At 38.2% G+C, this 16945-nt stretch overlaps 1 protein-coding gene across 1 annotated transcript in view; it reads right to left on the bottom strand.

The window, feature by feature from the left end:
• Nucleotides 1–16945, bottom strand: part of LOC135732300 (uncharacterized) — a 41656-nt gene that overhangs the window by 6352 nt on the left and 18359 nt on the right. Inside the window, exons 12-50 of the mRNA XM_065250244.1 lie at nucleotides 16688–16741; nucleotides 16544–16588; nucleotides 16410–16463; nucleotides 16089–16133; nucleotides 15946–15999; nucleotides 13678–13722; nucleotides 13454–13507; nucleotides 12475–12519; nucleotides 12301–12354; nucleotides 12103–12210; nucleotides 11909–11962; nucleotides 11763–11816; nucleotides 11380–11424; nucleotides 11245–11298; nucleotides 10314–10358; nucleotides 9240–9293; nucleotides 6896–6949; nucleotides 6768–6821; nucleotides 6365–6418; nucleotides 6199–6252; nucleotides 5423–5467; nucleotides 5283–5327; nucleotides 4963–5070; nucleotides 4789–4842; nucleotides 4601–4654; nucleotides 3965–4018; nucleotides 3715–3822; nucleotides 3569–3622; nucleotides 2827–2934; nucleotides 2591–2644; nucleotides 2394–2447; nucleotides 2224–2277; nucleotides 1753–1806; nucleotides 1559–1666; nucleotides 1419–1472; nucleotides 1243–1296; nucleotides 284–337; nucleotides 135–188; nucleotides 4–57 (exon numbers count right to left, since the gene is read on the bottom strand). Of these exons, the coding sequence (XP_065106316.1) occupies nucleotides 4–57; nucleotides 135–188; nucleotides 284–337; nucleotides 1243–1296; nucleotides 1419–1472; nucleotides 1559–1666; nucleotides 1753–1806; nucleotides 2224–2277; nucleotides 2394–2447; nucleotides 2591–2644; nucleotides 2827–2934; nucleotides 3569–3622; nucleotides 3715–3822; nucleotides 3965–4018; nucleotides 4601–4654; nucleotides 4789–4842; nucleotides 4963–5070; nucleotides 5283–5327; nucleotides 5423–5467; nucleotides 6199–6252; nucleotides 6365–6418; nucleotides 6768–6821; nucleotides 6896–6949; nucleotides 9240–9293; nucleotides 10314–10358; nucleotides 11245–11298; nucleotides 11380–11424; nucleotides 11763–11816; nucleotides 11909–11962; nucleotides 12103–12210; nucleotides 12301–12354; nucleotides 12475–12519; nucleotides 13454–13507; nucleotides 13678–13722; nucleotides 15946–15999; nucleotides 16089–16133; nucleotides 16410–16463; nucleotides 16544–16588; nucleotides 16688–16741 (2304 nt within the window). The remainder of the gene's footprint in view (nucleotides 1–3; nucleotides 58–134; nucleotides 189–283; nucleotides 338–1242; nucleotides 1297–1418; nucleotides 1473–1558; nucleotides 1667–1752; nucleotides 1807–2223; nucleotides 2278–2393; nucleotides 2448–2590; nucleotides 2645–2826; nucleotides 2935–3568; nucleotides 3623–3714; nucleotides 3823–3964; nucleotides 4019–4600; nucleotides 4655–4788; nucleotides 4843–4962; nucleotides 5071–5282; nucleotides 5328–5422; nucleotides 5468–6198; nucleotides 6253–6364; nucleotides 6419–6767; nucleotides 6822–6895; nucleotides 6950–9239; nucleotides 9294–10313; nucleotides 10359–11244; nucleotides 11299–11379; nucleotides 11425–11762; nucleotides 11817–11908; nucleotides 11963–12102; nucleotides 12211–12300; nucleotides 12355–12474; nucleotides 12520–13453; nucleotides 13508–13677; nucleotides 13723–15945; nucleotides 16000–16088; nucleotides 16134–16409; nucleotides 16464–16543; nucleotides 16589–16687; nucleotides 16742–16945) is intronic.

Genomic DNA, 16945 nt, shown 5'->3' with positions numbered 1-16945 from the left:
TACCTTCTCCCCTCTGGACCCTCTGAGACCCCTGTGACCAGCTTTTCCCTTTTTGCCCTAAAAGTAACAGACTGTGATTTAAAAACAATCCTATAAATCATATAAATCACAACAAAATGTATTGTTGTATTTACTTTCTTTCCAGAATGTCCAGTTTTTCCAGGATGACCCTCTCGACCATCTTTTCCCTGGAGAGGATAAATGTAACAATTAAATAAAATGAAAATCTATAAAGTGTTAAGTATTTTAGGTTCCAAAGCCATATATTAGAGATGGCTCTCACCTTCTGACCTTTCTGTCCATCCCTTCCCGGGAGCCCTGGTTCGCCACTAGGACCCTTAAATGGTTAAACACAAACAGAACATGTAGCATCCAGACACTGAATTCAGTAGGGTGACCATACGTGCCATTCTTCCCGGACGGGTCCTGGCCAGAATTTCGGTGCGTCTTCTGGAAGTTGTATTTGCTGACCGCATACGCCATTCAGTTAACTCTTTCCCCGCCATTGACGAGATATCTCGTCAATCAAGAGAAAACGCTTCCCCGCCAATGACGAGTTTTTCCGTCTTTCCGCAATACCGCTATTATCCACTAGGTTCCGCAACTTTTTAAACCCGGAAGTAAACCCGGAAGCCCTATGGAAAGCTGCTGCAAGTTCCGTGTCTGTTTTAAAGATCACTCTGAATGGGATCTCTATGAAAAGTCCGTCACAAAAATGGAATTATCTCTGCTTGTTGCTCAAAATGTGGTGTTTTTGCAGAAACCTACCCATATTCAAAAGCTGATTACAAAAGAACTACTGAAGGTAGGATGAAACGGTTTTTTTTTTTTTTTTTTGAAAGCAGAGGGTCTGTTCTTTCATTTGGTATATTGTATGTTTATATATTTGAAGAAGAACATTTTCTGGAAGACATTAAACTTATGTGAAAATCATGAAAAACGCTGGCACTGGCTGGCAACTTTTTTTAAAAACGCTGGCGGTGAAAGAGTTAAAAACATAAGACATACAATCGTAGTTTCATTCTTACCTTAAAATGTAACGGTTGCTTTTCTGTAATAATAATAATAATCCTCTATTACGTATGCGGTCGACAAATACGACTTTCGAAGACAAACCCGAAATCCTGGCCAAGACGTCCATGAAGAATGGCACGTATGGTCATCTTAAATTTAGTTAGTGTGTTGGAATTTAGGCATTGATAGGAGATTTCCTTGATATATTTTAACTTTAAAAACACAGACCTGTAGGCCTGGTGGGCCAACAGGACCTTGAGCGCCAGCTTCTCCTGGAAGTCCCTGCAAACATAATCAAATAGGACTGAATTAAATGCAAGGTAGTTTGTTAAAAATATTACATTAGTAGTATTTTGGAAAATAGTTATACTATAATACTGTAGTATTTTCAAGACAAATTCTACCTCTGTGCCTGGCAATCCAAAGAGGCCTTCAGGGCCAGCAAGACCCGGTGGTCCCTGTACAAAAGATATTCATCAGCTGGCACCAAGCATACTTCATTTACACACTACATTGTCACAAACCACTGTATTCATAGCCTCACCATCTGGCCTGGAGGACCTTTTCTTCCTGGTTCACCTTTAGGTCCCTCTTGTCCTGGCATACCCTTCAGGCCCAATAAGCCTTCAGGGCCTCTGGGACCCACGGCTCCCTGCAATACGAGTATTACAGTATCTGTACCCTGTAAATCTAGCAGTGTAACTGTGATTTAACCTTGTAATAAGTAGCTGTACTTACTTGAGGTCCTGCTTTCCCCATAACCCCTTTTAAGCCTCTCTGCCCAGCCATTCCCTGCAGACAAAATAAGACACACAATTTGGTTTGACTTTCAGAGGCTCACCTTTCCTCACCCCAGTGTCGGTGATATCAATTGGCAGCCAATATAAGAGGGACTATAAGATGTCACCAGGGTTTACTGTAACTATAAGGTTGAGAGTCAACATGGAGTTCTAGTGGTTTTTAAACACCTCCTTAAAAGCCTTCTTAAATTGAAGTTTTTTTGGTTAATTCCAATATCATCATTTATGATTTTTGGCTAAACAAGTAAACAAAAAGACATACTGGCATAGGCAGGATCTAATTTACCCCATATAGTAACAATTTAGCCTCATATTGGGCCACCAAATACTAAAGTCAGTTCAGTTGTGCTTGCAAATCAGATGACATTATTTTACCCAAACTTTTGTTTTATGGAAAACAATCTTTTACCCGATCGCCTTGATCTCCTGGAAAGCCAGTCATCCCGGATGATCCAGTTTCTCCCTAGGTAGGGAGTTGGTGTGTTACAGTGGGAGACGTATAACTTAGGGTAATCTGGAGCTACTGTATTATAAGAAACATTGATGAAAGAAACATGAGGGAGGAAAGTTTAGTGATACCTTTGGCCCTGGCGAACCATTGTCTCCCGGTGGTCCCAAAAGACCCATCAAACCCTGCAAAAACAGGCACAGTTCATCCAATAGTATACAGAAACAAGCTGAAAGCATATTTTGCATCATACTATAATAGGTTCTTTGGTTATACAAACAAAATGTATTAAAACTAGGTTTATGCAACCTAAATAAAAAAAACTTACCACTAGACCCATCAACCCAGACGGGCCGATCTTTCCCATCAACCCATTTTGGCCCTGGTGAAGAGACGTTGATATTTTATTTTATTTCTTTGTTTTTAATGGCACAATGAAAATACAAGTCAGGTATGGGAGTTTCTTCTTAGCTAGAAGCTGATGGGTCTGTCTAATAAAAATATGATTTTTTATTGATGAATAAAAGGATTAACTTGAACACCAAAATATAGGAGGTTACAAACTTGTGGTCCAACGTAGCCTTTGTTCCCTTTTGGTCCTTCCTCTCCTCTATCCCCCAAAATTCCAGCTGGCCCTGGTCTTCCAGAAGATCCTTGATGTCCTATGTCACCCTAAAATGAATAAGAATTAAAAAAAGATAAGAATGTGGCTACTGTTGCAACCTTATTAGTGTATACTGTACACTTCAACTGTGCAATTTTGAAGAGCACCTATTATTGCTAAAAAACTACGTTATTTTGTGTATTTGGTATTATATAATGTGTTTGCGTGGTTTATGGTTAAAAAACATATTATTTTCCTCATACCGTACATTTTTGTAGCTCCAGATTCAACTCTTTTCCTGAAATGCACGGATTTGAAAAGCTCTGTGTCCCTGATTGGCAGCTAATCTATACGTTGTGATTGGCCTGAATACCTCTGATGTCAGATTCGGTTGCTAACAGGAGTTAATTTACAGGCTGTAAGTCTGAAGCGTGAGGAATTATGATAACGTTGGTCTTGTCTACATCACCAATCCCAGGAAGAAAACGATTGCCTACAATCCGTGTGTTTGTTGTTGTCCAAGAAAAGAGATTTACGTTGGAGACGATAACTCACGTCACCGTTTACTTGTGGAATATGTACTTTTTGCATTATCGTTAACATGTACTGATACACACTTACACACCAAAGGAAATTTAAAAACGTGAATCGGATAATAGGTGCTCTTTAAACTTCATCAATGCCTATGTTGAATTACAATACCTTTTGTCCTTTGCGCCCTGGGTCTCCAATATCACCCGGAGGTCCGATATCTCCCTGCATATAAAAAGTTATAATGTACATACATGCATGTACATAATGACGTTTAAATATGCATAGCTCAAAAATAGGTAATTAATAAAACTAACCTCTTTACCAATTCGTCCTGGCTCACCCTGCACTCCCTGAGAGCCAGGAGGCCCTTGTTCTCCTGAAAGTCCATTTGGGCCAGGCTTTCCACTGGGTCCAGGTGATCCCTTATAAACCAATACACCAATAAAATCATTTGAATTACAATATTGCGGATAAAGAAATGTTATTGTTTCATGGGTGGATGTAAACCGGCACCAATTTTCTGCATTTTTAATCTTTTAATAAATAAAAAACCTTCTAACTTACAAATTCCCCTTTTGCTCCTGGTGAACCTTCAGGACCAGTTGGACCAGGATGGCCCTACAGTACACAGACATGACAAAATAGTATTTACTCATAAAGTTTACTCATATTTTACTAAAATAACTGTTTAAAACACTTCAAGAAAACTCCAACACTTAAAGAGACAATAGCCCCTTGGTAACTTTCAATAGCAGGGGACTATTTTCGGGCACTGCGTAATATCATTGCGCCTCCTGCAGTTATTTTTGAGCACAATGCTAATGGTCTAATCATATTCAATGGATTGTGCTAAGCTATGCTAAAAGTGGTAGCCTACTGTAACACCAGACCAAGAGATCAGCTGAATGGATTTCAAAACGGTAAAAATCAAATCTTTCACTCTAGGGGAGCTGGAAAATTAGCATATTTTCAAAAAAAGTGAAGTGTCCTTTAAGACTATGTAAACTTTCCTATATTTGCACATTTACTTTATTTTCCGATATTATCTCCTCATATCATTAAAACAATTATGTTTGCTTTTGCTCAAAATACAGTTGCTTACATTTTGGTAATCTGCCCAAAAATCAAGGAGGTTGATTTAGGGCACTTAACAGGACTAATGGTCTTAACAGAAATTAACTGTATATGAAATGAACTGACCTGTGGCCCATTGAGTCCTATTGATCCAAGGTCACCTGGAGATCCTGGCATTCCCTTAAAATACAAACAGAAAAACCTTTTGAAATATTTTGAAAGATTTATTTTGCATTTGTCACTCAAAAAGGGGAAAGAAAGAAAATGTAGGCACCATATGCTATGAGTATAGAGTTTTACTGTAAGTGTCCTACCTGCTCGCCTTTCTCTCCAGCTTGACCAGCTCTTCCCTGTACCCCTGGTAAGCCCTGAAATATAAAACAACACAAGCAGAATACACACTTTATACTCAGATACATATTTAAACAGGTTACTTTGATAAAATTAATTGGAAAAAAACTACAATCAAAGTTAGGGTACCCACTCACTGGCAATCCAATTGGTCCATGTTTTCCCTGTGGCCCATGGGGACCAAGGCTTCCTGGGGGGCCTTGCTTTCCTGTCATACCATCAGCCCCCGGCAGCCCTGGGGGTCCCTGAATTTATAAATATATATACACATACTTGTAATACATCCATGAAAAGATAGAGCATCAGAAATCCTGTGATTATTTGTTGACTGCTAAGGACACAGATGTTCATCAGCAAGACATAATTCATACAAAATAACAAGATAAGCTTCACTATATTTGTTTTTACTTGCTGCTGCTGATCATTCTGAATATATAAACTAGAAAGAGTTACATACAGGTGCTCCTTGGAAGCCAGTATGTCCAATCTCCCCTTGGCGACCCTAAGTAATGGTGGAAAACATTATAGAAAACGTCTCTCAAAAGAAAAATGATATTAACTTTTTTTTTTTTTTAAATGTGAACGTTGTTAGTTTACCTGTGGTCCAGGGGGGCCTCTCTCACCAGGCGGGCCAGGTAAACCCTAAGACAGTTAACAAATGTCAAAAAATGGTCTCTAGTTGTCACTGGGGCAGTACCCTTTCAAAAAGTACCTAAAGAGTTCATACAAGTACCTCAGGGGTACAGTATAGTATATATTGTTACTAAAGAATGGACACTAGTATTTAAATGGTTCACATAAGGACCTTTATAAAGGGTACTGCTCCACTAGCTTGGGACCATTTTTTACCATTTTTGCTGACAGTATGCTGTACCAAAAGAAATATTAACTCTTTCACCGCCAGCGTTTTAAAAAAAAGTTGCCAGCCAGCGCCAGCGTTTTTCATGATTTTCACCAAAGTTTAATGCCTTCCAGAAAATGTTCTTCTTTAAATATATAAACATACTCCTACCTTTAGTGGTTCTTTTGCAATCAGCTTTTGAATATGGGTAGGTTTTTGCAAAAATACCATATTTTGAGCAAAAAGCAGAGATAATTCCATTTTTGTGACGGACTTTTCATAGAGATCCCATTCAGAGCAATCTTTAAAACAGACACGGACATGCAGCAGCTTGCCATAGGGCAATACTTCCGGGTTTAAAAAGTTGCGGAAGGGTGCCACCTGGTGGATAATAGCGGTATTGCGGAAAGACGGAAAATCTCGTCATTGGCGAGGAAGCGTTTTCTCTTAATTGACGAGATATCTCGTCAATGGCGGGGAAAGAGTTAAGAAACAATATTTACTGGCTGAAATACAAGGCCGAAATACTTACAGATTTCCCTCTTTCTCCTAATGGACCCACAGGTCCCCTGATCCCAGGTTCACCCTGTAAATGTAAATTCACACAATACATACAGTAGTATAACATCTTCAACTGAATGACTCGAGAAATCTTTGAAGTGCTTGTTAAATATTTACAGCAGATAGGAAGTACTAACCCTCTCTCCTCCGTGACCTGGCTTTCCATGAAGGCCTGGGGCTCCTGGATAACCCTGAGAGCGAAAAAACAACATACAATCAAATCCCTGCTACAACCATACATTTATGTGGACAATGTTCATCTGATGCTGGTTTTGGTGCATGTCACCAGCAAATATTTTAGCTGATGAACCGGCTACAGTATCATACAGATCACACTGGTTGACCAGCTTGCAACTGGCTAATAACCCGGCCTAAGTAGTTAATGAGTGTAAACATGCTTAAAATTTTAGGCCAACTTTCTGTGGTTAACCAGCCTCATAAGAACTAATCAGCACATTAGCAAGCCATACTGCAGAAGATCTCGATACCAGTTTCCAGAACACATCAACAGCTAGTGACACTGGACAACGTGACACTTACATACATTCCTACAGGACCCTGTAGACCTGCCATGCCTGGTTTTCCAGTGAAGCCCTAAGAAACAAACATTGTACTGTTATTTGCTATTAAAATGTTTTGATGATGATATACAGCTTTGAGAGACTTACCTTTTCACCAGGAGGGCCTGGGGTGCCATCTTGTCCTGGTCGTCCAATTGGGCCCTTATAAATGAGAAATCAAATTGTAACTTGTGTCATTCATTTAATAACCATCACTCTTTAGTCATATATTTCAAATTCTGTACTAATGGGGAAAACCGGGACACAGGGTCTCATTCATTACAGTAACAAGTAGTGATTGCCTTATTTTCCTCGTGGTGACGTATATCCGAATGAAACGGCTTTTGAGATGAAATAAGGCAGGGCTAGAATTGAATTTGTCCATCGAGATCTGATTGGATCGTTTGAAGTTGGGTCGTGTTGCTAATTGCTAATCGCTGCGATCTTCTCCTGAACCCCGCCCACCTGCTATACTTTTGACCGGAAGTGAAGAGAGAGCGTTTTGAGGAGGGGAGGAGATTTGCATTTTTGATTAAAGATTATGAGCACACACAAATTATTTAAAAAGTAATGAAGCTCACAGATAAGTCATTTGTTAATAATACCACAATTTAAAAAAAAATATATATAGTTTTTTGAATTTCATTGCGACTTTAAGACGCGTTTCCGCCTCATTCGCGCATCTAGATCACGCGAAAGGCGCGAATTGAGCGTTGTGCGCGGTACGCACAAATTATGCTTTTTGTGCATTTTGCGGTTCACGCAAATTTGCGGGTGACGCCCTAGTTGAAGCAATTGAACTTTGGCAAAATTTTGCGCCGCGTTAACCATTTAGGAGCCTGCTTGCTGCTGTGGTGGCAGCCCCGCCCGGAGTCACTCATTCAACCAACGCTTGATATTGTCTGTAAGCAGTCACCCGGAGCTACAGTATATGACACAAGTTCTTATTTCTATAGAGACAGGAATAAAAAGGACCTCGCATGAAAGAGTGTCAGTGAGGACTTTGGGCAACCTGGTAAGTTGTAATACACTCTTCACTTTAGAGTCACGTGACGTTTATCGCCTCACGCCGTTATTTTCCCCCTATAGTAAGGTTACCAAATACAAACCGGTAGCTTTCTGGATAAATGCACCATCAACATAAGTCATCTTGCAAACAGACAACTGCATAGCACTTGCCCTTCCCACAAGAACCGGATTTTGACTCTGACGCGCGTCAAATGCTTGCTTTCTTCGCGCGTCTACTCCGCTCTACACGCGCAAATGCATTCAAACTGTTCAAGCAGCAAACTAAGCGCAGTAGACGTGATTTTGACGCCTGAAACGCGGTTCGTGTAAACGCACCATTATACTTGTTCTTACGTTAGTGAATTTCGAGTGTTCGACATGAGCGGCCGTGTGCACAAGGTTCGTAATTTGCATAAAACACGCCCCAACCAGCTCCATATAAGGGCTATCCGCAGCGCTAGTCCAGAGAAAATTTTTGAGCAGTTTGTCATAGAAGCAAAAGAGCTCGAAAAGAAATCCATGATCATATTTATTATCGGTAAAGTACGGATTTCCTTTGCATTTTGTATTTGGGAGGTTTTGCTGTTGCTGGAGGAAGCCAGCACTGTCCACCGACCAGAGTAACATTAAATAAGTATTGGATGTGGAAAAAAATATGCCATTTAATTAATATGACAGAGACGCGCATCTGTATCTATAATAAAACAGACAGGAGAGCAAGTGATTGACGTTTGGACTTCTCATTACATTTACATGACGTTTACATTAGGCATTAAGCAGACGCTTTCAAATAGAGATTTAAAAAGTGAGGAAGCGTAAAGATTTGTCATAATGCAAATCTTCTTTATACTGTATGTATAGAAAAAAATAAGTAGGCTATAATAATGTATAATACAATGTACATAATAATAATAATATAGATCATGTATTATAATATATAATACAGTAAATATTATAATATAAAAAATAATCATGTTAATTTTATATCAACATTATTATAAACATCATAATTATAGCCTAGTATTTGATTATAGTTTACGTGATTATTGCGTACGAATGGTTTTAGTATTTTTTAAATGTTTGACATTTTAAAATATCCGTACGCACATTTCACGCACAAATGTGTGTTTGTACGCATGCTTAGTGAATGAGACCCAATATTTTTACAGAGTTTTCATTTTTGGTAACCAATCCCTAGCTAATTAAGAAAATACATTTCAAGACGACAAAAAGATCGAAAATAAGGATAGAAATACTACAGCATTTTTAAAGGTGCCTCAGAATCGTTTTGGACATTCTGAGATGAATAATAGTAATAAATACAACATTATATTTTTGACGAGCACATGGTTTTCATAACATTCAAATGTTGGCTGTCCAACTCCTTTTGCCTGCAAAAAAATAAATTTTGAGGTTTAAAGACCTTATCAGTTGTTACACTCACCTGTGATCCTTGAGGGCCGTGTTTTCCTTGCTCCCCCATTAGACCTCTCAGGCCCTAAAGATTAGAAAGAAGATATATGACTAAAAACATACAGTGGGGGGCAAAATGTTGATGGAAAATTGAAATAATTGACTTTCTAAACAACTAACCAAATGAAGAAAATGTATGAAACCGAGCTTGTTCCAAAAATCATTTTAATCAATAAAGTCTCCTATCATTTCTTGTGGCTTCAGCTGTTTGATTATATAGGCTATGTGGATTACAACAAACACTGCTGGTTAAACTGCAGAGTCAGGGACTACCTGTGACCCCCCCCAAACTATAACATAATTATAGTAAAATATATCCCTTTACATTTGCACTACTGGTTTAAGCCTTTGAATCCCACTATCAGCTGAACACTACCTGACTTACACAAGATAAAACACATTTGCACTTCCTGCTGCTGTCCAAGTGAAACATATTAATGATAAACTCAACAGGAAGTTTAAGACCTTGTTAAGTTTAACAGTCTCTGATCTTCTGACCCTTCTCAGGTCGGTTTGACCATGTCATGAAAGCTAATGGCTGAATGAAAACTGTCAATAGATTTTTTAAAGAACGGTCATTAAAGGTGCTCTAAGCGAATTGACGCGTTTTAGACCATAAAACATTTTTTGTTACATACAGCAAGCATCTCCTCACTATCTGCTTGCACCCTGTCCGCTGATCAAACTGTAAAAAACGCGATCTCTGTAGACAGCCCCGGCTTCACAAACGGCAATAACAACATAGTGGCCAAACCTACAAACTGAAACCATAACAAAGTGTTTCAGCCAATAAACAACAAGAAGGATGTGGGGGTAGGGGTTGGGCGCGTTCATGAAAGCACGGAAGGGAGGGGGAGGAGTTAGCTACGCTCCGTCTGTTTGAAAACAATTCAAACGTCAACAAAAACTAACGTCTCGCAGATTCGCTTAGAACGCCTTTAATACAAGCTTTCATAATATAAGTTTGCATTTTTTTCTGCAGCAGTCTGCTCTTAAATGTCTTAAATTGTTTAGATAGGGTTTATATAGATGCTGTAGAACATACTTGAGATCCTTTATCTCCTGGACCTCCGGGGAACCCAGACACACCCTGCAAAACACATGCATCACATTAGCACTTGACAGTTTACAATACGGTTTCATTTAAAATAAGGTTTCATTAATTAAGAATAGTTAATACATTATCTAATATAAATTAACAATGACCAACATATTTTCATATCAATTAGTCTTGTTAATGTTAGATAATACAAATACAATTATTAATTGACTTGTTTGTTGATTGATTTTACAGTCGCGACATTTGCAGGTTTTTTATTCCCAGATAAAAATCACCCAAAACTAATAACACAAGGTAACCCGGATTCTTCAAATCATTTTGGCAGGTACGGTTTAATATTACACAAAAATTAAATATAAATATGTTATAACTCTTAATAACATAAATGACATTATATTTAAAAATGGTTAAACCAAATAACATGTTTATGACATTTGAATGTCTTGACTTATCCTAAAACCAAAAGTAAACGGATTTTCCCCAAGAAAGGTCTGCATTCATATTTCAAATCAATTTTTAATGTTCCTTACCTTACTTATGAGGTCAATAGCAGTTAATAAGCTTGATAATGTACATACTGTTGTTATCGCGAAATACCCCCAGTGTGAATCAGTGTGATACAAGACCCTCCACGTCACGTTGGATCCTGATCACACTGTCGGGGATGTTTTCTGTGATAACAACCGGCTGCTTATACATTATCCCTTACATAACATATACAATGTTTTTTGGCAAGAATTTATTAATAAATGTTGAAAAAGATCTAATTTGTTACCAAAATATTTAAAATCCATAATTAAAATGTTTTGGCTGTAATGAGAAAGCATAGTCAAATACAGGTATAACTAAAAGAGCTACTGTATAACTGATATTTAAAATAAAACAAAACGTGATATTAAATGTATGAAATGGGAACCTGTGTACCAGGCTTTCCTTCTGGTCCCTCGGTACCAACCAGACCTCGCAAACCCTGCAAATAATAACAAAAAACAATAAACAAGCAATTACATAAATCTTGACCCAATTTACTAATAAAATTGTATTCCCTTACCACTATGCCATGCATGCCAGGAGAACCATGTTGGCCTGCCCGTCCCTATGCATAACAACACAGGTGATCAAACCAGACTTATTTGCCATAGACAATTTTAATAATCCATGTTGTACTGTACGTGAAAGTATAACATGAATGTTTATAAAATGTATAACATGAATGATTAGGACTGTCAATAGGTTTCATAAATGTATTATCTACTTTGTGTAACCATTTAATGACATGCATGGTTGTGGATTGACAAAAGCATACTGCAGTATTGCACCAATGAAAGAAAAGTCTTTATTTTGGATTTTATTTACAGGTAAAAATGAATGATTATTGTATTAATTTTACAGTCTTAAAATGTGCAACATTAGAAAGAATGCCATAATTTGTACCCTGGATCCTCTTGATCCCGTTCTTCCGTTGACACCGGTCTCACCTCTACTGCCCTTTGTTTCACAGGAAAATAAATAAAAAGGAAGATGATTCATGTTCACACCTAGAAGGTTTTCTTCTTCTGAAAGTCATAAACTGCTCTGACCTTTTGTCCTTCTTTTCCCAGCATTCCCTGAGGACCCACTTCACCATCTTGACCCTATGGGGGAAAAGTAAAAATGGTAAAATGTGAGAGCAAAGGTTCTTCCAGGAAACCTCAGTTGTTTCATCATTAGTTCATAAGTTCAATTCAGGCATTTTACAGTGAAGACTTTGTAACACTGCTGTTTCTTGTTATACCTGGGTACCTGTAGCACCTGGTTGACCTTTGACACCATGTAAGCCTGGAAGTCCCGATTGGCCCCTCTCACCCTGAGGACCCATGATCCCTGGTGCACCCGGTGGTCCCTTAAGACATCCAATCAAAGTGATAACTTCATTTTTATTTCATGTTTAAAGATGAAAATAATTTTAATGCATTGCATTTCCAGTTATTACTTTTTGCCCCTTGGGTCCTGCGTCGCCTCTCTCTCCATCTAGACCCCTATTGCCCTGCATGTAATACACTAATTAGTGAGGTAACTGATACATATAAACAATACTTGCAAATATTTAATATACAGTACAACAAAAGCATTAGAAACACAGTGAGGTTTGAAACCAAGATCTTACTGTGACACCTGGAAAGCCTTTTGGACCTGGAGCCCCAGCCATGCCCTATAAAAAACCAAAAGTATTTACACAAAATATTAGTTAATATCCATAAGCAGAGTTTCACGTTTGTGCTTTAGGGGTACCTAATGGCAAATAAGGGTATTGAAATACTTTAATATTAGCGAGTGCGACTTAATAAAAAAAATATGGTTTAAATAAAAAAAGTTACTCAAGCTACTTAAGTTACTCAATCTACCTTTTAATATATCAAGATAATACAAAATATATGACAAAACCATAAGTGGCTCTGGTCTGGGGGGGGGGCAGTGCGCCCCCTGCCCCTCCAAACTCTGCCTATGTTAATAACAAAATATTTGGCAAACTTTGTTTGCATTTAATATGCTTGATTGTATCTGCAAAGAAAGATTAGGATTGCTGTCAATCTTCAGTTGTTCATGTTTAAGATTTTTATCAGTGTTTCAAAAGAATAAACAATAGACAGAGTCTGACTCTTTTACCACTGATATATTATGGCATGTTCCCCAAACATGGCTCTGATTTCTATTTTTCATGGAATTCTCCCAGATTCCTTAAGCATGATAACAATAAGAACTCCAATATGAGTGGGCAAACTCATATTTGATCAAAGCCAGAGTGACCTTATTCATCTTGGTCATCTGTTAAAAAAATCATATTATTTAGAGTTGCTAAAAGTTCACTAAACGAGCGTATAAATTATAGGTAGCACTGTCACAACATACAAGTACCAACAATAACTATGAAATTCATAATTATTGATATTTTGTTATAGGGCACATATTAAGCAAAATGTACTTTACAAGGTGTTTGCTTATAAATGTGTGTTGGCAGTGTGTAAAAACAACAACCCTACATTGACAAAATGTAACCATGTAGTGAATGTCTGACACTGGCCTTGTGTATAAATGAGTGTTTTCTCTGCAGTAGCTTACACTTAATGTGTGACAAATGGACTTACCATGGGCCCTTCAATTCCTTGTAGGCCCCTGTTACCTGCTAGCCCGTCTGGTCCCTAGGCACAAACAAAAACATCTGTAGAATCAATTTAATAAACACCTGCCACACATTTCATTGTTACATGGCAGGCCATGTTTATTTTAACACGTTCATGATTGAATTTGTCACACATGTATAGAAAATATGATGGTAAGACAGACATGAACTATGCTTTTCAAAACTTACTATTTCACCTTTGAGGCCCTGTGGACCATCCTGACCTGAAAGCCCCTGAAAAAACATCCATAATGTTACCCTTGATTTATTTCCAGCAGAAATAACCCATTATTTTAACACCGGAATAGTTTTTTCTTTACAGACAGCACTTAAATCTGTCTACTAAAATGCTTTAAAGGTGCATTGTGTGACTTTTAGAAGGATCCCTTGACAGAAATTTAATATTATATACTTAACTACAGAGGGTAAAATAAGTATTTGACACATCAGCATTTTTATCAGTAAGGGGATTCCTAAGTGGGCTATTGACACAAAATTTCCACCAGATGTAGCCATCAAGTCAAATATTGAATTCATACAAAGAAATCAGCACATTTAAGTATACAAGTTGAGTCATAATAAATAAAAGTGAATTGACACAGGGAATAAGTATTGAACACATGAAGAGAACATGGTGCAAAATGGCATAGAAAGCCAGGAGTTCACCTAAAATCTGTCAGTTTTGAGAGAGAAACCCTGCCCCCTATCAGTATTAATTGATATCAGCTGCTTAAGTCCTAATTGATGGCCTATAAAGGCTTCTCATTCCCCAGGAGGCACACAGGAAAGACTTCATGATGGGTAAAAGCGAAGAACTGTCTCAGGATCTTCGTAATCTTATGGGGGATTGGTATAGGCGCATTTCCTGAAATGCTGAGTGTTCACAGCACAGCACGATCAAGTGCTCCACATAAGATCCCTGTCCAAGGAGTCCAAAGAATAATCAGTAGAGTTCCCCAAGAGCCAAGAACCACTCGGGCAGAACTTCAGGAAGACCTTGCATCAGCTATAAGCTGTGATACTAAAAGCAATGCACTGAATTGCCATGGCATCCATGCATGGTCACCACGCAAGACTCAATTGCTGAACAAAAAGCACGTTGAGGCTCGGTAAAAGTTTGCGAAAGAGCATTTGGAGAAGCCTGTGGATTATTTGGAGACTATAGTATGGTCAGATGAAAGCAAAATTAACTTTTTGGCAGTCATTCTACACACCATGTTTGGAGAAGAAATCGCACTGCCCACCACCCCAAGACACCATACCAACAGTTAACTCTTTCGCCGCCAGCGTTTTTAAAAAAAGTTGCCAGCCAGTGCCAGCGTTTTTCATGATTTTCACAAAAATGTAATGCTTTCCAGAAAATTCTTTCCAGAATTCTTTAAATATATAAACATAATATATACCAAATGAAAGAACAGACCCTCTGCTTTCAATAAAAAAAAAACTTAATTCCTACCTTCAGTAGTTCTTTTGCTTTTGAATATGGGAAGGTTTCTGCAAAACACCACTTTTTGAGCAAAAAGCAGAGATAATTCCATTTTTGTGACGGACTTTGCATAGAGATCCCATTCAGAGCGATCTTTAAAACAGACACGGACATGCAGCCGCTTGCCATAGGGCAATACTTCCGGGTTTAAAAAGTTGCGGTAAGAAGGTATTATCGGGTTTAAAAGGTATTATCCACCTGGTGGATAATAGCGGTATTGCGGAAAACCAGAAATACTCGTTCATTGGCAGGGAAGCGTTTTCTCTTGATTGACGAGATATCTCGTCAATGGCGGCGAAAGAGTTACATTTGGGGGTGGAAGCATCAAGGTTTGGGGCTGCTTTTCCGCAAGGGGTACTGTCAGACTTCATATTATTAAAGGCAGGATGAATGGAGAAATGTACTGGGGCATTCTGGATAAAAATCTGCTGCCATCTACCAGAAAGCTGAAAATGAAAAGAGTGTGGAAAAACACAAGGCCAAGGAAACAATGAAGTGGTTTTAAAGAAAGAAAATCAAGTTGCTTGAATGGCCCAGTCAATCACCTGACCTGAATCCCATAGAAAATCTATGGAGAGAACTGAACATCAATGTTTATAAAAAAGGCCCAATGAACCTTCAAGATTTAAAGCCGTTTGTGTGGAAGAATGAGCCAAAATCACTCCTGAGCAATGCAGACGACTGGTCTCTCCACACAAAAGGCGTCTAGAAGCTGTAATCACCAAAAAAGGCTTGTCTACAAAGTATTAAATAAAGTGTGATCAGTACTTATTCCCTGTGTCATTTCACTTTATTTATTATGACTCAACTTGTATACTTAAATGTTCTGATTTGTTTGTATGATAGCTACATCTGGTGAAAATTGCCGTTGGTTGCAATTCACAGTCTCAACGCTAGATGCAGCTAAAAATCTAAATGGTGGACCTTTAATTTGCCAACTAGTTTACGTTAATCACACAGGTTAAATTTACCTGAGTACCTGGATTACCAGGGGGACCTCTATTGCCTTCTAACCCTCTGGGTCCCTAAAATGATAAGAACAAGTTTAATATTATTTCTCTGCAGCAACAGGCTATATAAAATAATAAGTTGACACAAAGTGGATATACTGTACCTGAGGGCCTTTTCGTCCAACAGCCCCAGCAGGTCCAGCATCACCCTGTAACAGCAAAAGAGTTCAGGTTTACAATCTCATCTCATTATCTAATTATAAGATCTGCAGCATTAAAGTTTTAATTCATACATTGGTTTAAAGTTTCACATGACCTTACTCAAGTCAATGTCAAGGTTCACAGAAGGAGGATAAATCATCCATCATATTATGTAGAAAACAGTAAATCACAAAAAGCTGGGTCTTTACAGGTAAGGTCACATTTTTGCTAAGACCTTTAGTAAAGTAACTGCACTATGGATTCAGGAAGTGTCTATTACTTACTTCTGTTCCATTAACACCTTGTGCGCCGACCAAGCCGGTAGCACCTGGTGCTCCCTGGCAACACATAGAGATTTACTGAGCATCATTTTGTGTGCCATATTTTGCTGCATATATTAAGCATATACTGTACTCACTGCTGGCCCTGGAGGACCACGCTTGCCGTCATGTCCAATATTACCCTGAGGAAAAGATCTTTATATTATAAAAAACTACATATATTTTTAAGCATGATCAAGGATTATTGCTATAGAAAGGTATACAATATTCTGTAAACTTACCTGAAGGCCGGGTGGGCCTGGAATACCCTCAATGCCTTGCAAACCAATAGGTCCCTTATATAAAAGATGAGACAGATGGACATAATAAAAAAGGAAGAAAGAAAGACTTTAAGAAATGAATAAATGCTGCCTTATGTTTACCACAATCCAAGGAGCATCTATGGATATCAATCTAGTAAAATTTCAAACTAGCAGCTCAACAAAGTGAAATTTATAGTTATGTCGCTATAGGACTGTAATATCAAAATATTGCAAATA

This window comes from Paramisgurnus dabryanus, chromosome 5, assembly GCF_030506205.2.
Source record: "Paramisgurnus dabryanus chromosome 5, PD_genome_1.1, whole genome shotgun sequence".
NCBI classification, from domain to species: Eukaryota; Metazoa; Chordata; class Actinopteri; order Cypriniformes; family Cobitidae; genus Paramisgurnus; species Paramisgurnus dabryanus.
This window is presented reverse-complemented; position numbering and strand designations above follow the sequence as displayed.